Here is a 23,194-nt window from a genome sequence, read left to right as displayed (position 1 = left end):
TCTTCGTTAGTTGATTCACTTTTTCGCTAGCTACTGTGTTTATATACTGTAGGATAACTACCTCGGGTGTATACTTTGAAACAATTGTGTACTTTTTTCATAGTTTTTATAAGAAACAGCAAAGTAAAAAGGCTTTATCAAAGTGAACCCCGCTCCATTGAACTGAATAAGACCAAAACATGAGAATCCATGAGAATAAACAATAAAATCATGGTACAAAGAAAAACTGACAGCAGCTTCGAGAACAGTGGTTCTCCAGTATTAGTATCTAGGAACGTGTTAAAAATACATGTCCCTTGTGCTAAAACAACCTATATATAAAATAAAATAAACGTACCGATTATGGAAAATATGCAGGGCCATTAAGACCATTAAGACAAAATAAAAGTCTGATGTTAAAATGATTATTAAAAACAAAATAACTAAATAATAATATCTTCATAATGATATTTCATAATAATGATAATAAAATAAGAACAAAAACAAGAATAATTTCTTAGTGCTACCAGTAGCCTTTGACAACAGGGGAGGTTGGCGTTTACAGAACAAAAAAACAGATCGCCTGCCAGAACCGTGGCTTCCTTAGCGATAGTTGCCGTACTCGGGTATAGTTTTTTGTTTTTAAAGCAATCTCTATTGGTGGTAAATTCTGTGGAGATCTCTGTGATTGGTTGAGTCCGTCAATAGGTAGAGTAGCAACTCCCTCCTCCCCTCTGGTAGCTCTGGGGACAGGATCAGGTGGGTGGAAGGTGGCTGAGGTGGGACACTTCTCTCACACACACACACGCACTCCTGAGAGGTTTGACCAGGGAGGCTGCTTGGTGGGAGTGGTTACGTTGCATAGTGGTCAAAGCTCCCCAGGTACTCCAGCGCTGCCCGGTAGCACAGCTGGTACTGGTCCTGAGGAGGGACAAACATCAGACGGAAGTTGTTACTACTGGGTGGAGCTCTGAGACATGTGTATGGTTGAGACAGGCAGTCATGTGGAGAAGTGGTAGAAGTCCTGAGTAGAAGTTGCCCCAAACCACTTATCTTATTACCATCCTTATTGTTGAGGTTAAGATTGGGACTGGAGGTAATCTGATCCTCTGTCTGATATTAGGGACAACTTCAACCTGAGCTCTTCTACCAACCTCTACTATTACTATGATATTACTATGATTACCATTTTAACTTCTAGAACTTTGTCTCTTTGACGACAATAACAACAACAACAACAGGCCAGTGGTACCTCTGTCTGCACCATGGCAGGCCGTTGGGTGCGTAGCGTCTTGACATACTGGAAGAGGTCGACCACGCCCTCGTACCTCATCCTCTCCAGCACGATACTGAGCGTGATGAAGACGCCGGTCCTCCTAGGGTCATAAGAACACTTAGTATAATAATAGCATAATAGTATTCATTCACATAGATATTTGTGTGATGCTGTTAACAGTAGACAAGGAAGACGCAGTTACAGTATAAATGCAGCGCTCTCCCTGACCACTGCATTTGCGTTGCATTTCTCAAATTTCTGGAACTGTATACATTATTATTATTATTTGTTATATATTGAATACTTTTATGTTGTGTTCGGCTTTTAATTGAGTATATTTTAAAGAGTTAGGCTAGGCTTTTTAAATTGATTGATTTGTTTTATTTATTGTTTTTAAACCTGAACATTTAAAAAAAATTACTTCAGCTTTTAATTTTACAGAATTTTATATGACTAATTACATTTTTCACTTATTAATTGTTATTTTATCTCATGTGTTCATGTAAAGCACTATGAGTATATATTAAGTTGTATGAGTGCTATAGAAATAAATGTGCCTCGCCTCGCCTTGCCTTGCCTACACTATCAAGCTGCCTAACAGTGCCCCCACCTGTCAGTTCTGTAAACCTACACAACACAGGGGTACAATTTCACGAATACACTCTTTTCCATGACAAAGCAGAATACAATGTTTTCAATTTGAAATGAATGAAACATGCTTTTTATTGAACGTTTTGGACAAATCAGAGGGAATCAACTCCCTTGTTGTCATCCATAAGGGGGGTCGTTAGTTGTCAACGGGGCTGTATAGACTTCCCTCTCCCCCTCCCACCATATAAGCCCCTGGTGCCATCGGGGCCTCGAGGCTGCCGCCACTCGAGGCTGTCCACCACTGTCAGGGAGGGCCTCCTCTGTCCTTGTTCCTCGTGGTGGGCAGTGCCAGCTGCAGCAGCTGCAGCCTTGCGTCGCGGGACCCAAGGGCTGGCCGTGGCCCTGAGGGGTGACGATGACTGGCTCGCCAGGGGCCTGTCCAGGGGGCTGTCCAGGGACTTGTGGCACTCTCCGGGGGCGGAAGGACCCAGAGCACAGCCAGAGCCAGAGCCAGAGCCAGAGCCAGACTCGGAGCTCTTCTGTGGGAATGAATCCGCCAGGGGGCTGTCCAGGGGGCTGTCCAGGGACTTGTGGCACTCTCCGGGGGCGGAAGGACCCAGAGCACAGCCAGAGCCAGAGCCAGAGCCAGAGCCAGACTCGGAGCTCTTCTGTGGGACTGAATCCGCCAGGGGGCTGTCCAGGGGGCTGTCCAGGGACTTGTGGCACTCTCCGGGGGCGGAAGGACCCAGAGCACAGCCAGAGCCAGAGCCAGAGCCAGAGCCAGACTCGGAGCTCTTCTGTGGGACTGAATCCGCCAGGGGGCTGTCCAGGGGGCTGTCCAGGGACTTGTGGCACTCTCCGGGGGCGGAAGGACCCAGAGCACAGCCAGAGCCAGAGCCAGAGCCAGAGCCAGAGCCAGACTCTGAGCTCTTCTGTGGGACTGAATCCGCCAGGGGGCTGTCCGGGGGGCTGTCCAGGGACTTGTGGCACTCTCCGGGGGCGGAAGGACCCAGAGCACAGCCAGAGCCAGAGCCAGAGCCAGACTTCCCCCTCCCCCTCCCACCATAGAAGCCCCTGGTGCCATCGGGGCCTCGAGGCTGCCGCACCACTGTCAGGGAGGGCCTCCTCTGTCCTTGTTCCTCGTGGTTGGCAGTGCCAGCTGCAGCAGCTGCAGCCTTGCGTCGCACGACCCAAGGGCTGGCCGTGGCCCTGAGGGGTGACGATGACTGGCTCGCCAGGGGGCTGTCCAGGGGGCTGTCCAGGGACTTGTGGCACTCTCCGGGGGCGGAAGGACCCAGAGCACAGCCAGAGCCAGAGCCAGAGCCAGAGCCAGAGCCAGACTCGGAGCTCTTCTGTGGGACTGAATCCGCCAGGGGGCTGTCCAGGGGGCTGTCCAGGGACTTGTGGCACTCTCCGGGGGCGGAAGGACCCAGAGCACAGCCAGAGCCAGAGCCAGAGACCTGTTTTTCTGCTAGGCCGTCCTCAGACGAGCCCTCCATAGCTCCTGCTAGGCCCTCCTCAGACGAGCCCTCCATAGCTGCTGCTAGGCCCTCCTCAGACGAGCCCTCCATAGCTCCTGCTAGGCCCTCCTCAGACGAGCCCTCCATAGCTCCTGCTAGGCCCTCCTCAGACGAGCCCTCCATAGCTGCTGCTAGGCCCTCCTCAGACGAGCCCTCCATAGCTCCTGCTAGGCCCTCCTCAGAGGAGCCCTCCATAGCTGCTGCTAGGCCCTCCTCAGACGAGCCCTCCATAGCTGCTGCTAGGCCCTCCTCAGACGAGCCCTCCATAGCTCCTGCTAGGCCCTCCTCAGACGAGCCCTCCATAGCTCCTGCTAGGCCCTCCTCAGACGAGCCCTCCATAGCTCCTGCTAGGCCCTCCTCAGACGAGCCCTCCATAGCTCCTGCTAGGCCCTCCTCAGACGAGCCCTCCATAGCTCCTGCTAGGCCCTTCTCAGACGAGCCCTCCATAGCTGCTGCTAGGCCCTCCTCAGACGAGCCAGAGCCATAGCCAGAGCCAGACTCGGAGCTCTTCTGTGGGACTCTTCTGTGGGACCCGGGGCCTCCCAGGGGTGTCACACACACGCAACGGCCCTCAGACATCTGCTCCTCTGCCCGCAGGGCGTCATAGGCCCTCCGAGTCTCCTTTAAGCTGTCAAACTCCACCACGACACACACCTGCTGCCCCAGCACCGCATGGCGCTTAGCATGGTGCCTCAGCTCCACGGGCAGCTCTTTGCCAGGCCGCAGAATACGGAGGGACGTGACGTTGCCGTGCACGCTAAACAGTCTCAGCGCCGTCTCCAGGACTCTGGGCTGATCTAGGTCCTCTCCTGTCATACGCTCTCCTAACAGGTTCCAGGCCAGTAGCAGCTTACTGGTGGGGGCACAGAGCAGCCTTTTTGGAAGGGTCTCCCGCCGCCTCACTTTGGTTCCTTCCTCGTTCACGGCCAGCAACTCAGAGCAGCGCGCTCCGGCCAGAGTGACGCTCCAGTCTCTTGTCAGCGCCTTCATCTGAAATATGAAATTGATTGAGAATGTTTATTTTGGTCCCCTATGCAATTCACAATACAGATATAATTTTTTTTTACACAGTCACAATTCATAACACCAGGACCAAAAAGGTGTAGGCTGAAGCCGTGGCTTATTGCGCAGCCTTGTTACATGTATGCATGTCCCCCCATGAATGCATAATCAAAACATTGAAACTTTTCAAAATTTCACTTACGCATGTCAACAAAAAGTTCAAAAAATACCAAACAAAAACTATATTTAAACCTCTGTTTTATACTTGTTAATCATCTTATTTTTAAATAATTTTTAAAATCATTTTAGTGTACTACACATTTTCATTTCCTTTTCAAAAATATTCCATAAATTAACTCCTTTAACTGTTATACATCTTTGTTTTGCATTTGTTCTAATCTTTGTTTTCATAAACATACATATTCCTCTGAGTTCGTAATTACTCTGTCTAACTTGAAATAGTCTCTGGATACAGTCTGGAAGCATCTTATTTTTTACTTTATACATTACTTGTCTTGTGCCATTTTGAAGTCCACCAATTCTTTAAATTTGAGATCATAGGTGTTTATGAATAATTTGTTAGTTGGTTCTTGATAGGCAGCTCTGTTTATAATTCGTATAGCTCTTTTCTGTAGTAAATAAATTGGATTTGTGATTGTTTTGTATGTGTTTCCCCACACTTGTCTCACTTGACTAGGACCGGAGCTAATAGTACCTTTTTGAAGGATGTCAGTAGCTTGAGGCTGACGAAACCCAGCCTTTTTTTCTGCACATGTTTGAGGAGAAACGCATCCTCGCACAGGTGTTCATCAGACAGGTAATACTCCAACTGCGACGCAATCCTCTCATGCAGGTCACCCGTTTCACTGCGATCCTTCTTCATGCTGCAAAGGACAGCCGCCGGCCAGCAGGGAGTTTCTGAATGTGAAGGAACTAGAATCTTGACAGACTTTATACAGAAATGGAAACCTCTTCGCGTAATTTGTGACGTAATAACCTCTTGTGACGTAATTTGGTTCCGTATTGTTGCATCATCCCTGATCTTTAGCAAGATTAGAATGTTGCAAGTGAACAGAATCAACATTCCAAATGTTCTCCTAGATGACTTGAGGTTATTTTCCTACAATTTATATTACCCAATAGAAACTGGTACACCTGTTACATGGCACCCTGATTGGTTGAGTCTTGGCAAGCTTGTTGTGCAGTGTTTTTGTCTATTGTCACAACCACAAATAGACCAAATGGGCCTGTTATTTAGACTCCTTTCATGATGCTGGCACCTCCATCTACACTGATGGCTGATAGCAGCCAGCTAGCTGAGGAGAATGAGCAGGGCTCTGCAGAGACTGGGGCTGTGTCCAGCTACACTACCCTGAGGAGTCTTCATCACACTGAGCTGAGGAAGAAAATAGCCTTGAGACCATCTGACCACTTGGCGAAGGGTTTAGGGCGTAGGAGCGGAACACTGTCCTGACGGAGAACGCTGTAGTCTAAGATACTCAACAGGGGAAACGGCCTTGATTAAACATGTATAACCACTGATCATGATATTGAGATCACACACTAAATGCAGGGGAGGCTGGCGGTGGCAGAAATCAGACAGGCTCATTATAATGCATGGAATGACATGAGGAATAGTTTCAATACCATTCCTCATTTCATTCTATGCATTACAAGTAGCCTATCTTCAAAGTAGCGTGTACCTCAAACAAAATCAATGTAGGAAGCTTAATATACCAATCTCAATGTCTCTATAAATAAAGCAGTTCAGTACATTCCTAGACATAACAACACGCACAGACAATTAAATAAACCATTCCAGTCTATAATGTAAGAAAATTAAACATCACAAACAGAGATTTGTACAAAAACCCAATTATTCAACTTTATTAACATCGATGAGTTTATTTTCATTTTCCAGCAACATCTTTTTAAATTCCAGTTCTTTATCAACAAATAGAAAACAGACTGTGTATACAACAGATCGAACCCCTACAGCACTAAGCATTCACAAGGTAAAAATGAACGTGTTTTTATTCGCCAGCATGTTCAGTCCCCATTTTAGGCCTGGACGTCCCCACCAGCGCCTGTGGATACAGATGTGCTTGAGTGGTGTGATGGCTGGTGCTGTGGGTGACGTCCACTGGTTGGGTTGTGCTGTCTGTCCACCTTTTACAGAAAGACCACCGGCTGTCAGGTTGCTATGATAGTACAGTAGATACAATGGTGGTTCCATTAATACAGACTCTTACGACAGCAGGCTTCTTCTGTACGTGGTTCTCAATGTTGGTATGTCAAGAAGAGAAGTAGTGTGAATCATTTAACAATATAGTTGAAGCTATGTATATATCTATGTATAATTGTACATATATAATTAATCATAATTATATATATATATATATATATTTATAATTATATTTCTGTATAAAATAATAGCAGGTTCGGTTCCAAAGGGCTCCGTCTCTCTCTCGCTCTCTCCCTCTGGTAGGAATGGTTGATTCTGTACAGGTGCCACTATCTATGGCTGCTTCTCCTCCAAACCCAACCACTTCCTGGTCCTTCAATCCATATATGGTTCAACGCCAGACTGACCAGGGCCAATGGGCTGCAAGCGGAGGGGAGGGGCTTAAGGGGCACAATATTCAGAGATTCAGGAAGTTGTTGTTCAACTCCCATTGGGTATAAAAGTCTGTACTCTGTACGTATCGTCTCCAGATCAGTCTGTTTGGAGATGTGAAGGCCTCAACGCCAAAGGCTTCTGTTGAAATCATGTGCTCTTTGAGTTCTGTACATGCTATGCTATACATATCCTAACATTTCCTATCTCTGAACCTTATGTACCAGAGGGTTGTCATATTCTTACAGAATCAGTTATTATGGATACTTTTTTTAATTTATTAACTAAGTGTAATTGTACGAATGATAGATGAATGCTTGTGATCGCATACATGTATGGTATTTTGATTATATTTCCATGCATCTCTCAGGTATATCCATCTTCTGGAGAAACTGGACAACGCTTTAGTTCCGCCACTAGGTGGCAGCAGAGGTCAATGTTACACTGTGTTACTAAGCAGTGTGTTATAGATCATAATTAATTGATAGTAGAATACATTGATATCAATCGCAATTCATTTTTTTTAATTTTTTTTATTCTGTTCGCACAACGAAGTTGACAGTATTGCCAGTACTGTATTCCTTACATATTGTTCAGTCGACAATTTGAATCTCTTTCTAAAATAGAAAATAGGCCTATGGTCGTTTAATCAGTAAGTACAGTTGGCGCCATGCTAATGAAATTAAATATCCAGAATAACACTTTTATGTCTTTGATGAATACAATCTAGATCTAGATAATCTATAAATATCGTTTGGAACCGATCGGACCTTTCCTCTGAGGGAGAGGTTCCGTACGGACGGGTTATCATGCGGCACCACCTCCACAGGACAGCTTGAGACATTGTAGCGTCAAAGACGTCAGGTACGGGAGAGACTAACCTCATATTACCTAACTCTATATTACATTATAAGGTTCTATCTCCATTTTTTTAAAATGTAGTTTTTTACATAATGTGATCCATTAGGTGTTTATTAATGCCTGTGTGGTGTTATTTTTAAAATGTTGACATTTTTGAGTTAGTAATTAATAAAATAAAAAGGTTCCATTACCTAACATAACCATATTACCTAATATAATAACTCTTAATCTGCTGTTGTTAAAAAGTCTCTAGCATGACGTCATGTGTAAACTAACCTGTCTGCCTCCTGACGTCCGTCGGTTTAGACATTAGTCTCTTCTGTCTCTATCCCATAATAATAATCAGCCAGATCCTTTGAGTCATTCATATATCTATCTAACATCATAGAAAGCAGATGAATGGACCTTCTAACCCTGGGTTGTGTCTGATCTGGTGTTTGTACATTAGAGGTGTTTTCTATAGAGGGTGGGTCATGACTGTGTACAGTGGAGAGGCAGCAAGCATATGACAATGTTCATTCTGATATTGCAATAGGTGGTGTGTGCGCGTGTGTGTGTGTGCGTGTGTGCGTGTGTGCGTATGTATATTGACCGTGTGTGTGTGTGTGTGTGTGTGTGTGTGCGCGTGTGTGGTGTGTGTGTGTGGTGTGTGTACAGCAGGGGGCATGCGTGCGCCGTTGCGCTGGGTGCTGTGGGACGTGAAGGACACTCTGCTGCAGGTGCGCAGGTCCGTGGGGCAGCAGTACTGCAGCGAGGCGGAGCGGTGTGGCCTGAGCCTGGAGGCGGAGGAGGTGGAGGCGGCCTTCCGCCGGGCGTACCGCCGGTACTCCAGCCTCTACCCCAACTACGGCACGGCTCAGCGGCTGGGTGGACAGGCCTGGTGGGTGGGCGTGGTGAGGAACACCTTCTCCCAGTGCAGAGTGCAGGGCCCAGCGCTGCTGGACAGACTGGCGCACAACCTGTATCATAACTTCTGCAGCCCAGACAACTGGGAGGTAAGGGGACCATGTTTACTTCATCCAGTCCAGGGGTGGCCAACGTTTGTCTTATGTTATGTTATGTTATGTTATGTTAATTTTATTTATAATGCGCCCCCCATCCAACTTTTACATCGGCCCGGGGCGCAGCCCGGGTAAAGGAACAGATAAAGACAAAGACAAGGAACACAGAAAGCAATCAGACACAGACGACTTAAACGAACATCTCAAGGGATACAATTCACAACAAATAGGGAGTAGACTTAGGGAACATCATTGACAAAGAGGTGGGTTTTTAGCTTGGCTCTAAAGGTGTCCAGAGTGGGGGCAAACTTGTCAGAAGGGAGCGCGTTCCACAGGGTCGGTGCTATCACCGCAAAGGCACGGTCACCCTTCCTCTTGAGGTTGGTGCGTTGATGCGCGTCATAGGGTGCTACAGGGGGGGTGAAAGCTTTCGTTTCAGACCAGCTCCAAAATACCTGATTCTGATCATCAGTTTGCCTCGGCTTGACCAAAATCTACCACATCCTGTATCTCTCAGAGGTTTACTGGTTATTTCATCCCTCCTTGCTTCACTTGGGGCAGCGGCAGCCTAGAGGTTAGAGAGGCCGACTAGCAATCGGAAGGTCGCTGGTTCGATCCCTGCCTTAGGAGGGAACTGCATGTGCCCTTGAGCAAGGCACTTAACCCCTAGTTGCTCCAGGGGCGCCGACTATAGCTGACCGTCTGCCTAGAGCGAAACATACCAAATTCCCACAATTGACTGAAAAGTTGATTGCATGGCAAATGGCAATAAAGCAATTATTCTACCATTTTTATTATTATACTTAGGCTACTTCTACATTGAGAGTAACACGAGGAGAAGACAGTAGTTTGAGGCTAGTCTGGCAGTAGCTGCAGTCAGTGTAAATAGCCTGAGACAAAATGTGGAATAGTTAGTCACAATTTGAGTCACAATTGTTAGACACAATGTTAAACTCATCTCTTGTGTCCTTCTCAGGTGTTTCCAGATGCAGTGAAGGCCCTGGAGAGCTGCTCCTCCCTGGGACTGAAGCTGGGTGTCGTATCCAACTTTGACAATCGTCTAGAGGAGATCCTACGTGGCTGTGGCCTGTTGTCTCACTTCAGCTTCCTCGTGACGTCGGAGGAAGCCGGCGTAGCCAAGCCCGACCCAGCCATCTTTGACCAGGCGCTACAGAGATGTGGCGTGCCAGCAGCTAGCGTAGCTCATGTTGGGGACCACTACGCCTACGACTACCTCACCTCTCGGTCCCGGGGCATCCAGGGGTATCTGTTGGACAGACAGCGGAAGGATCGCCACCCAGACGTTCTGCCACAGCATCGACTGAGCTCCCTGGAGGAGCTTCCAATTAACCTTAAACTAAGAATGGACTCAGATTAAATAAACCCATTAGACCCAAAACTCATTAATTATATATGTATGTATGTATGTAGTACATCAAGCCGCCTCACGCTACTGAAACAGGAGATAGGCTCCGGCTCCTATGGGCCATTAGGCTCCAGAACCATCGGTGTTGGTCTGGGAGAACTTGACTGGCCTGCACACAGAGCTCTGACCTCAACCCCATCCAACACCTTTGGGGTGAATTGGAACGCCAATTCTCGCCCAACATCAGCGCCCGACCTCAGTAATGCTCTTGTGGCTGAATGGGATTAACGCCCGTGGTTTTGGAATGAGAAGTTCAACAAGCACATATGGGTGTGATGTTTAAATGAATCACATTTATACTTATCACCCAATCCGGAGCATTTTTTAACATATACACTACCGTTCAAAAGTTTGGGGTCACTTGGAAATGTCCTTATGTTTTAAAGAAAAGCACAGTTTTTTTCAATGAAGATAACATTAAATTAATCAGCGTCTGGTTTTTAAGGGAATATCTACATAGGTGTATAGAGGCCCATTTCCAGCAACCATCACTTCAGTGTTCTAACTTCTAATGGTACATTGTGTTTGCTAATCGCGTTAAAAAGCTAATGGATGATTAGAAAACCCTTGAAAACCCATGTGCAATTACGTTAGCACAGCTGAAAACGGTTTTGCTGGTTAGAGAAGCTATACAAATGGCCTTCCTTTGAGCTAGTTGAGTATCTGGAGCATCACATTTGTGGGTTCGATTATACTCTAAAAATGGCCAGAAAAAGATAACTTTTATATGAAACTCGACAGTCTATTGTTGTTCTTAGAAATGAAGGCTATTCCATGCGAGAAATTGCCAAGAAACTGAACATTTCCTACAACGGTGTGTACTACTCCCTTCAGAGAACAGCACAAACAGGCTCTAACCAGAGTAGAAAGTGGGAGGCCCCGGTGCACAACTGAGCAAGAAGACAAGTACGTTAAAGTCTCTAGTCTGAGAAACAGGCACCTCACAGGTCCTGAACTGGAAATGAAAATGTCTGGGTCACAAAATGTTGTCATGCCTCGGTCTTTCAAGAAACACGAAGTGAAGATCTGAATGAATCAGACACCCCAACCCTAATATATATATATAATATAACCCTGTATGACGTTAGACCTCGTCCCCAGGTTATGACGCGCGCGTCTGGGAACGAGATTATTGAGACAGTAAGAAATTGACAGCATAACGTGCGAAACTCACTTAACTAGTAACTTGTGCGGGGTTAATGATTTGCTGTGTAAACGGAAGGGAATTTCGTTTCGCACGTTTACTGCTCGTTTACTGTCCTATCAAAACAACATGGATGTTGTGGTCTGTGTGAGGAGACGGTCAGACTTCTCCTCTGACAGCTGCGACCTATAGGCCTACAATAGATGGTCACGCTATGCATCTGCCAATGAGAGGCTGCAATCTTGGTACTTTCTGTGGGTTATGAGTCTCTTTCTGCGGGTCTTCTCTTACACCTTAATTCATTTGAACAGAAATTACATTATGTGAACTGTGAACAGAAAGAAATGTTTTAAATGTATCATAAAAAGTGTCCCCGCTACAAATAAACCAGAAATACCTAAACTAAATAAAGTTCATTCTGTCCTTAAAACATTACATTGAAAAAATGGTATTCCCATTCATTCAATCCCATTGATTGTTGTCCTAATATAGTGGACGGTGGCTTCAGAACAGCTCTCTAACCCTAACCCAGCCATCTATAGGGAATGTCTAACAAACACATGGACCAGAGCTACACACACACACATGGACCAGAGCTACACACACACACATGGACCAGAGCTACACACACACACATGGACCAGAGCTACACACAAACACATGGACCAGAGCTACACACACACACATGGACCAGAGCTACACACACACACATGGACCAGAGCTACACACAAACACATGGACCAGAGCTCCACACACACACATGGACCAGAGCTACACACACACATGGACCAGAGCTACACACACACACATGGACCAGAGCCTACACACACACACATGGACCAGAGCCGACACACACACACATGGACCAGAGCCGACACACACACACACATGGACCAGAGCTACACACACACACATGGACCAGAGCTACACACACACACATGGACCAGAGCTACACACACACACATGGACCAGAGCCTACACACACACACATGGACCAGAGCTACACACACACACATGGACCAGAGCTACACACACACACATGGACCAGAGCTACACACACACACATGGACCAGAGCTACACACACACACATGGACCAGAGCTACACACACACACATGGACCAGAGCTTACACACACACATGGAGCAGAGCTACACACACACACATGGACCAGAGCCACACACACACACATGGACCAGAGCTACACACACACACACATGGACCAGAGCTCCACACACACACACATGGACCAGAGCTCCACACACACACACATGGACCAGAGCTACACACACACACATGGACCAGAGCTACACACACACACATGGTCCAGAGCCGACACACACACACATGGTCCAGAGCTACACACACACACATGGACCAGAGCTACACACACACACACATGGACCAGAGCTACACACACACACATGGACCAGAGCTACACACACACACAGGGACCAGAGCTACACACACACACATGGACCAGAGCTCCACACACACACATGGACCAGAGCTACACACACACACATGGACCAGAGCTACACACACACACATGGACCAGAGCCGACACACACACACACATGGACCAGAGCTACACACACACACATGAACCAGAGCTACACACACACACACACAGGGACCAGGGCCTACACACACACACATGGACCAGAGCTACACACACACACATGGACCAGAGCTACACACACACACATGGACCAGAGCTACACACACACACATGGACCAGAGCTACACACACACACATGGACCAGAGCTACACACACACACATGGTCCAGAGTCTACACACACACACATGGACCAGAGCTACACACACACACATGGACCAGAGCTACACACACACACACATGGACCAGGGCTACACACACACATGGACCAGAGCTCCACACACACACATGGACCAGAGCCTTACACACACACACATGGACCAGAGCTACACACACACACATGGACCAGAGCTACACACACACACATGGACCAGAGCTACACACACACACATGGACCAGAGCCTTACACACACACACATGGACCAGAGCTACACACACACACATGGACCAGAGCTACACACACACACATGGACCAGAGCTCCACACACACACATGGACCAGAGCTACACACACACACATGGACCAGAGCTCCACACACACACATGGACCAGAGCTACACACACACACACATGGACCAGGGCTACACACACACATGGACCAGAGCTCCACACACACACATGAACCAGAGCCTTACACACACACATGGACCAGAGCTACACACACACACACATGGACCAGAGCTACACACACACACATGGACCAGAGCTACACACACACACATGGACCAGAGCCTTACACACACACATGGACCAGAGCTACACACACACACATGGACCAGAGCTACACACACACACATGGACCAGAGCTCCACACACACACATGGACCAGAGCTACACACACACACATGGACCAGAGCTCCACACACACACATGGACCAGAGCTACACACACACACATGGACCAGAGCTACACACACACACATGGACCAGAGCTACACACACACACACATGGACCAGAGCTACACACACACACATGGACCAGAGCTCCACACACACACATGGACCAGAGCTACACACACACACATGGACCAGAGCTCCACACACACACACATGGACCAGAGCTACACACACACACATGGACCAGAGCTACACACACACACATGGACCAGAGCTACACACACACACATGGACCAGAGCTCCACACACACACATGGACCAGAGCTACACACACACACATGGACCAGAGCTCCACACACACACACATGGACCAGAGCTACACACACACACATGGACCAGAGCTACACACACACACACACACATGGACCAGAGCTACACACACACACATGGACCAGAGCTCCACACACACACATGGACCAGAGCTACACACACACACATGGACCAGAGCTCCACACACACACACATGGACCAGAGCTACACACACACACATGGACCAGAGCTACACACACACACATGGACCAGAGCTACACACACACACACATGGACCAGAGCTCCACACAAACACATTTCATGTAGAGCCATAGAATGCTCTTTATCTTCTATGCAGCCTGAAAATCCCATCAGGAAATGTGTGATACAGCCCTCTGGGTGTACCCATACTGGTACGGGGAGGCGCCATAGTCCCCAGCCTCTGTCAAGAGAGACCAGCATGATCATCTCATCTGGCATCTAAGACAGAGGTTACTTCACTGCAGTGTCACTGGGCAGCACATGCCTCATCACCTGCAGTCAGCGATCAGTGCAGGAGGGTCTAGTGACAAACATGACAAGGTGACGCCTAGTTGTGACCGTGAACACTGAAGGGATGAGCTAAGATAGATAGACTTTATTTGTCATTGTTACAGTACAGGTACCAAACAACGAAATTTAGGAGGGGAGGCTCCCCTGGTGTTTAGGAAAGGAAAAAGAAACACATTTTGGAAAAAGCATAGATGCATAAAATCACAAGAAGATAAGGAGCTGGTTTACATCAATAAAGGCTATGTACACAATCCACTGTACTATACTGCACAGATAGTCAACTAGGGTTGTCATATTGCACAAGAAAGTATTTTTTCACATTTTTTAAAGTGTCACAGTTTGCAGGCTTGAAAATGTACATGTTTGTGCCTCAGCACTAGCTGCCCTCACAGCAGATCAGCAGATCCCTGACAGAGAGATATACCAGAGATACAGATATACCATTACCAGAGTACTTCTGTTGGGTGCAGATATCATTTGGTTTGTCAGTGTTGTTAATGTGGGAGGGAGGAAATGCAACGCTGAGAGGAAGGGGGGTCACGTAACCCTAATACTCTAATTCCCAACCATCTGGTCAGAGGCAGATACTGGGATGTTGGGTTAGGATCAGAGGGGACCAGGGAACAGAGAGATAGAGAAGCTCCAAAGCATTGAAATTGAAATCTCAAAATTGGTCTGTTGCCCTTTACTGGAAATGGAGAAGGTCAAAAGTTTAAACCTCGAGTCTGATTGTCCTGCTAGTTGATAGGCTCCTGTGCCACGGCAGGTGAATTCGACATTGGTTTTGATTGGTCCCTCCCTTTTCCCTCTTCACAACCCCCCCCCATCCTCCTTTCTCTCCATCAAACACTAAGCCTCTTGTGTATCCTTGGGGATCCCCCCACAAGAGCTTCTTAATTCAAAGCAGCTTTAGTAGCTCAGGCAGACGGCTCTAAAGGGCTCCAACAGAAATCCAATTGACAACATAATGGGATTGGGAAACAAAATGCAGCTTATGATGGAGAGACTGAAGGAAGAGGCAAAAGATACATGAGGAGAGAGACTCTCTGACTTCACTGAAACAGGAACGTCTACAAAAGGGACAAGCAAGCAAATAAATAAATAAATAGCCAAGCAAGTAACCAGAATGATAAAACCTTTCCCTCAGCTAAAAAAGCACTCAAGAGGAGAGGCTCTTTGTTCATCTGTGCCGGGGGTTGAGTGTGAGGGTTAGGGTTAACCCTCACACTCAAGTGTTTGTGTGGATTTCTGCCTCTTGAAATAGTCAGGGGAAGGACAAAAACAGATGGATTGAGAGCTTTAAACAAAGAAGATAACTGGAGATGTGAAAGTGAAAGGAAGAGGCACGCGATAGACAGAATATAGGGAAATACTGTCCCCTAAGGACAGAGGATGTCAGATGGGGAAGTGGATCAGATATAAGGGAGGTGGTAGTGTAGATGCTGTGTGATGCTGTAGTGTCGGGAGCCAGGGGAAGGACACAGGGGAGGGACAGTACGCAACAGAAAACAGCAAGGAACCACTTTTTGCAGACTTCAGTCTTCATTGAAAAACAAACACATAATCAAACAAACAAGTCAAGGACATTTCAACATTACAACATCGTACAACTGGTCAGTTCACAAGTGAATATCTGGCAACACTGCTGATGAAGATTAAGCCAAAGAGTTCATCACTAGGTCAACACACACACACACACACACACACACACACACACACACACACACACACACACACACACACCTCGCTCTCCTTAGCAAAAACCTAATGAGAGCACATTATATAACATGTCATTTGTATAATTTCCAGTGTTTGGTACAGTAGGTATGTTTTCATGCTTACATCCATTATCTCAAAGGTTCCACTTTATAAACAGATTTCTTTTTTTTAAGTGATGTCAGTAATATCCCCTTAACACTTTAACTGTGTTTAGGTTTGTAAATGACAACACATTCACAATACAATGCAGAATAGAGTGCCAAGCCCTGTTCTCAATCCTAAACATCAAGTTGTCATTTTTATTTTACAACTCCGCCCTCCCTCCCACACAATACAATTCACCTTCTACATCTTTTTTCTCCATTTCTCAAAGTTTCATACATTTATCAATGTTGAATATAGTTTTTGAATGTACTCCAATTGAAAAATGTATTATATGATTTAGCAAAGGCAAAATCTCTGAATCAAATAAATAAACATACTGTATCAACTCTGATTTTCAAACCTATTCTCTCATCTTCACCCGAATTAACTCTTTTGTTACGTTTACATGTTTGTTACGTTTACATGTTTGTTACGTTTACATGTTTGTTACGTTTACATGTTTGTTACATTTACATGTTTGTTACATTTACATGTTTGTTACATTTACATGTTTGTTACATTTACATGAACTGTCAACATTTTCTTTCCATTGAACCTTTCAGACCTCTCCTCTCACCCTGTCACACTCAGACACCTTGGCTTGCATCAAAGCACGTGTGTGTCAGTACTGCTTTTAACATTTCAATAACTTTCTAAAATGAATGTTTTCTCCTCCCCAATAAAAAGTGTTGAATTTCAAACCAGACAGAATAACAAGGTTAGGGTTAACCCATAAGGTTTTAAAATCCTTCTAGCCAAAAGCTGTTTTGTGCATAATGGTGGGGTGCAATAATATGATAAATATAAATATTGTGTTCTCTTATATATGTTTCTAAATGAAAACATAGTGGCTCCTGTACTTGCATGCATAGGTGATACTAGAGTACTAGAACTTACTGCATGTGTGTGTAACAGTGCTCAGGTCAGATTCATGTAAGGATTAGGGTTGTTGGGGTTTAATCAAGTTAAATGCAGAATTGTGCTCTGAAAAGTGCAGCTCACGGAGGAGCGTAAGATGACACATGACCATTCAGGAAGTGTCTGTCTGGAATAAGTCACAATACTTTTCCTCTTGCAGCCAAGATGTTCCAGTGTTGTCAGTAACATGCATGTACATAAAGAAGGGTTGTATATATATATAAGTTGTATGCAACAGATAGATTAGAAACCTTGGAGGCATAAGAAATGTTGTTCCAGGTTATTTGCAGAATGGAAAAATGCAGTTCAATACGATCCTCTGACAGTCACGACCTCTGTACTCCAACGCTTATGACCCCTTGTTTTGTTACAATATTTGTTACAATCTGCACAACCATAGAAAGTCTCTGCAATATCAGGTATAATGTTATTGTTAAGGAAAGTTATACCAAGAAAAATACATTGGCAATGTGTCAGTCAAAATTGAGATAGTCTTAATTAATATCTTTTGCATAATTATGGGATAGGAATGTTGTCGTCCAATCAGAGTCCAGCACATCCAGTATATACATGTAGGTCCTCTATCCACAAATGGGTCTAAAAACTCAGTCTTAGTAACATTCTCCCATCTTTGTAAGGTGAAATGTGTTCGTATCCCTTGTTTAAAAACAGACACTAAAACTCCTATAAAGCATCATTATGCTATGCTTATCACCATTATTTCTTAAAAGTCTCTCAGTGCTCATTTAGTTCATCAAAGTGTGTAAGATATTTTAAAAGACAAAAATGGGGAATCTGAGGTCCTCTGACTTTGACTGAATCAAAAACGGTTACCGTACCCCTCCTTCTGAAATAAATAACATATCTTCCTCCTCCACATCCCCTCAGGATGCTGCCTTGTTTTAAATGTCTTCATCTCTCTTCGTCATCATAGGTGCTCTTGGTCATTGGTCTTGGCCAGCGATCATTATCATAATGACACACTAAGCTCATTATCATGTTCCTCACCATTAAGGGTCTGACTCCTCATATTCCTCCACTCCAGATTCAGGGAGTTCTGTGGTCCTCTGTCCTCTCAACAGTCAGATTGTGAGATCTTGGCGTTCCAAGTATTCACAAGCTCTCAAAATCCAGTCAGTGCAAATAAACCGTTGGACTCACAAATCAAATGGCCATCCTGTGGCCTGGTGGAGCGTCCAGGTTCCCGCTCCCTCCCTCTCAGTCTAACGGTCTAATGGCGGTCTGGATTATCCACATATCAGATGACCATGTTGGGTGAAGTCCATAAGAATCCCAGCTGGGGGTTGGATGGACAGATGCAGAGAGAAGGCAGGTCACCGTGCAAACTGACTCTGGACTTCCAGCAGGAATGTCAAACCACTAAGGGAGGAAATGATAAGAGAGACATATTTCAATTAGAGTAATGAAATAACCCAGAAGACATGATTACTCAATGAAACATTTAGAGAGACTCCTATGAGGTCAGCTGACTGGAAGTCATGAAATACTTGACCACATCATCAGCCTAACAGAAACATGATCCTGCCTGCTTACAGGAGGCCATCTACAACACATTCAACACGCAGGCCTAGTGTGGCCAGGGCTTTATGCAGCAGAGAGAGACAGACATACAGTTAGGTCCTGAAATATTTGGACAGAAACACAATTTCCATAATTTTGGCTCTGTACGCCACCACAAAGAATTTGAAATGAAACAATGACCCAAAACAAACTGCGTAAGCAACCCAGGAGTTTTTTAAGGCAAAGAAGTGGAATATTCTGCAATGGCCGAGATCGAGCCTGCATTTCACTTGCTGAAGACAAAACTAAAGGCAGAAAGACCCACAAACAAACAACAACTGAAGACTGCTGCAGTAAAGGCCTGGTAAAGCATCACAAAGGAGGAAACCCAGCATGGTGATGTCCATGGGCTCCAGACTTCAGGCAGTCATTGCCTTTAAAGGATTCTCGACAAAGTATTAAAAATGAACATTTTATTTATGATTGTTAATTTGTATAATTACATTTGAGCCCATTAAAATAGGGGACTGTGTATAAAAATGGTTGGAAGTCCTAAACGTTTCATACAATATTTTTGTTCAACCTGTTGAATCAAAGCTGAAGTCTGCACTGCAATTACATCTCGATTGCCCAGGTCATCACACTGCCTCCACTGTCTTTTACAGATGATGTGGTATGCTTCAGATCATGAGCCGTTCCAAGCCTTCCCAATACTTTTTTCTTCCCATAATTCTGTTACAGGTTGATCTTAGTTTGAATGCTGTTCCAGAACTGGGCTGGCTTTTTTTAGATGTTTTTTGGCAAAGTCAAATCCGGCCTTTCTATTCTTGAATCTCTATGAATGGCTTGCACCCTCTGTGTTGTGCAGTCTTCTCTTCATGGTAGACTGGGACAATGACATGCCTCTCCTGGAGACTGTTCTTCACTTGGCTGGATGTGTTGAAGGGTTTTTCTTTACCATGTGGATCCTGCGATCATCCACTACTGTTGTCTTTCATGGACGTCCAACTGTTGATTTGGCCACTCCTAATGTTCCCGCTATCTCTCTGGTGGATTTTGTTCTGTTTTTGCAGCCTAACTTCTTTGACTTGCATTGAGAGCTCTATTCACCGCCTCTATTGATGTAAACCAGCTCCTTATCTTCTTGTGATTTTATGCATCTATGCTTTTTCCAAAATGTGTTTCTTTTTCCTTTCTTAAACACCAGGGGAGCCTCCCCTCCTAAATTTCGTTGTTTGGTACCTGTACTGTAACAATGACAAATAAAGTCTATCTATCTATCTATCTATCTATGTTGTGTGTATACAGCAACACCTTCCAAATGCAAATGCCACACTTGGAATCAACTCAGACCTTCTAATCTACCTGCTTAATTGCTAAAGAAATAATGAAGGAATAGCCCACACTGGCCCATGAAACAGCTTTTGAGTCAATTAAAATGTGGATGTGAACACTGTCACCCTAAAGCTGAGTCTGCACTTTAAGCCCCTGTTATATAACTGTAACTTGAAACTTAAAATAAAAACAATTATGTCTGTGTCCAAATATATATGGACATAACTGTCTGTCCGATCTCAACAACACCTCCAGCAAAACGTATTTGAATATTCCCACTTAACTCACAAGCCCAGGATGTGGATGTAGAACAAAGCCTGTCAAAATAAAAGCCCCACACTGCTACTGTGAACATGTTAGAGTTAGATATAAAGACATAATATATCCTGCAGTCTTCATGATGTCCCTCTATTGTGCCTTTGTAACCGACCTTGTTCAACCTAGACAATTATGTGGGAATTAATATAAAGCCCAGGATATACAGCATAAACTAACAGTAGTTTCAGAAACAGCTCATTGCCTCCCGCACGACATCAAACAGCAAGACACCTCTACAGGCAGACGGTTTCTACGCACTGGGAGAGAGGCTTCCGAGGACATGACACAGTAGGCTATTAACACACGGCCCTCAGGCTCAAAACAAACCTACAGGGCTGATAAGACAACACCCTCCTGCTGACTGCGGTAATTAGACTATGACTTCCAATTTCACACATGAGAAAGGGACGGCGCAACAAAGACAAACTAAGGAGAAGTGAAAGATAGTTTGAAGTAAAGTAAAGTACCACTCTCAGAGTGACAGCAGGACGCGGGGCTGCTCAGCACGCTGCCGGGTTTCTCTGGGACGCAGTGGAGCGCCTGGCTGTGTCTGCGGTCGCAACGTCTGCACCAACAACTAGAGAGAGAAGACAAACATGTCAACAACTGAGACAGAAGACAGACATGTCAACAACTGAGACAGAAGACAAACATGTCAACAACTGAGACAGACAAGACAAACATGTCAACAACTGAGACAGAAGACAGACATGTCAACAACTGAGACAGAAGACAGACATGTCAACAACTGAGACAGAAGACAAACATGTCAACAACTGAGACAGACAAGACAAACATGTCAACAACTGAGACAGAAGACAAACATGTCAACAACTGAGACAGAAAGGACAAACATGTCAAGGTAAAACATATTTGTAATTCAGGAACTGAGTAGCTACTCTACGTTTGCAGTGCACTTTGTAGATTTGTGGGTTAAGAAAAAATGAGGTGCACTGTAGAAATGGTATAATCATTAACGTGCCGTACAGCAGTCTACTTACTGTAACAGGGTGCAGAGCAGCATGGACAGAACGCTGCCGATCACACAGAGCACCAGCGCCGTGGCAACCGTCTGCTGCCTGTGATTGGTGGCGACCACAGCGAGCAGGTCTGCGTGCTCGCACCTCATCCCCACGAAGCCAGGGTGACACCTGCCCAGGAGGGGAGAGAGGACGTGGATGGTCATAAAGACAAAGATGTCATCAGATGGGATAATATAAGATAGTTTCAGGTAGAATAGGTATTGACATTCATCTCAGTCCTTGATACAAATCAATTAGATACCATTGATCTCCAACAACTCTGGTGTCACTAGAATAGAACACTGTCCTATAGAACATTGTTCTGTCCTGTTGGATTCGATGCCCAGTTGTTCTGGTATCAATCTTTGTCCTGATTGGAGTGAAAAAAGGTTATTTGGCAGTCACAGCCACACATTGGTCTAAACCCAAGGTAAGAAATGTCTGTCCCCCAAACCAACCCCACTACATTAATAATATATATTATTAACTACATACTGCCTGATTACTTGAACATATGTACTGCTCCATATCTGTACCATATTGCACACCGTATGACAGTGTATTACATCTCACTGCTACCTGCACAACATTTTATGCACCACCTGACTACTACTTGAACTTGTACTGTATCATATCTGAACTATATTATTGCATACTGTATGATATTACATCTCATGTCATTGGAATCTGCACAGCTTTTTACACCACTGTTCTACAGCAGCATGACTGGTGCAGCTGTAGTACTGCTGTAGTCTCTTATCACCCTACTCATTTACTTTTCTTATATTATTGTTGATTTGCATTCTGCTGCTATTGATGCTACTGATACTATTGCTGCTATTACTGATTGATGATTTAACACGGAGGAATGTAGCTCTCGTTCCTCCGTTCATAACTTGGGAGAACCAGAACTAAACATATAATTTAAAAAAATCAAATCAAAATTCGACTTGACAAACCCAACCGTCAAAAAGAGTCATTTTCCTGTACAGAACATTAGCTTGGTCAGAAGTCCTGGCTGAGGCCACCAAACCGCTGTGGGCTGGGATCCCAGACTCCACCCCTGTATCCTAACTCCTTCTCAGAGTTGGTGAACTCTTGAGAAAGCTTTTGTTGGCCAATGAAGCCCATGGTCAGATGTATACAGATCTCAGAAACGTTACTATGGTTACGGCATGTTCTGCTGTTTTCATTGTTTCTGACAGTAAGATGAAGTGACAGCATGCTTGCAAAGTACCGTAGCAGCTCACACAATCATATCAGTAGGGTTGGGTACCGAAAATCGGTACCGGTAGGTACCGGTTACTTTACATTCGGTATGTACCCGTACCGAATCGCAAAGGAGATTTCGGTGCCTCATTTCGGTACTTTTCTATCTCGCGACGTCACATCGCCTGTTAAATTTCCACTCAGTGAAAGCAGCGAGTACGGAAGGATAACGAGAAGGTTGCTAATAGCAACTTCCGCTAGCGGGTTGGCGTAACGC

The 23,194-nt window shown here is 45.2% G+C and overlaps 2 protein-coding genes across 2 annotated transcripts in view; one reads left to right on the top strand and one right to left on the bottom strand.

Annotated features, from left to right (window-relative positions):
• Positions 1–7,766: 7,766 nt before the first annotated feature.
• Positions 7,767–11,795, top strand: LOC308170764 (haloacid dehalogenase-like hydrolase domain-containing protein 3). The gene is made up of 3 exons (XM_080545601.1): positions 7,767–7,849; positions 8,504–8,841; positions 9,824–11,795. The coding sequence occupies exons 2-3, from the start codon at positions 8,512–8,514 to the stop codon at positions 10,223–10,225; spliced, it is 732 nt and encodes a 243-aa protein (XP_080401727.1). The 5' UTR covers positions 7,767–7,849; positions 8,504–8,511; the 3' UTR covers positions 10,226–11,795.
• A 3,332-nt stretch (positions 11,796–15,127) lies between these two features.
• Positions 15,128–23,194, bottom strand: part of tgfa (transforming growth factor, alpha) — a gene marked incomplete at both ends in the record, with an annotated part of 10,129 nt that continues 2,062 nt past the window's right edge. Inside the window, 3 exons of the mRNA XM_080545745.1 lie at positions 15,128–15,138; positions 21,154–21,263; positions 21,688–21,837. Coding sequence (XP_080401871.1) covers positions 15,128–15,138; positions 21,154–21,263; positions 21,688–21,837 — 271 coding nt within the window. The remainder of the gene's footprint in view (positions 15,139–21,153; positions 21,264–21,687; positions 21,838–23,194) is intronic.

Source organism: Nansenia antarctica, assembly GCF_963989245.1.
Source record: "Nansenia antarctica genome assembly, chromosome: 15".
NCBI lineage: Eukaryota > Metazoa > Chordata > Actinopteri > Argentiniformes > Microstomatidae > Nansenia > Nansenia antarctica.
The sequence above is the reverse complement of the archived record's forward strand: the minus strand, read 5'-3'. Positions and strand labels throughout refer to the sequence as shown.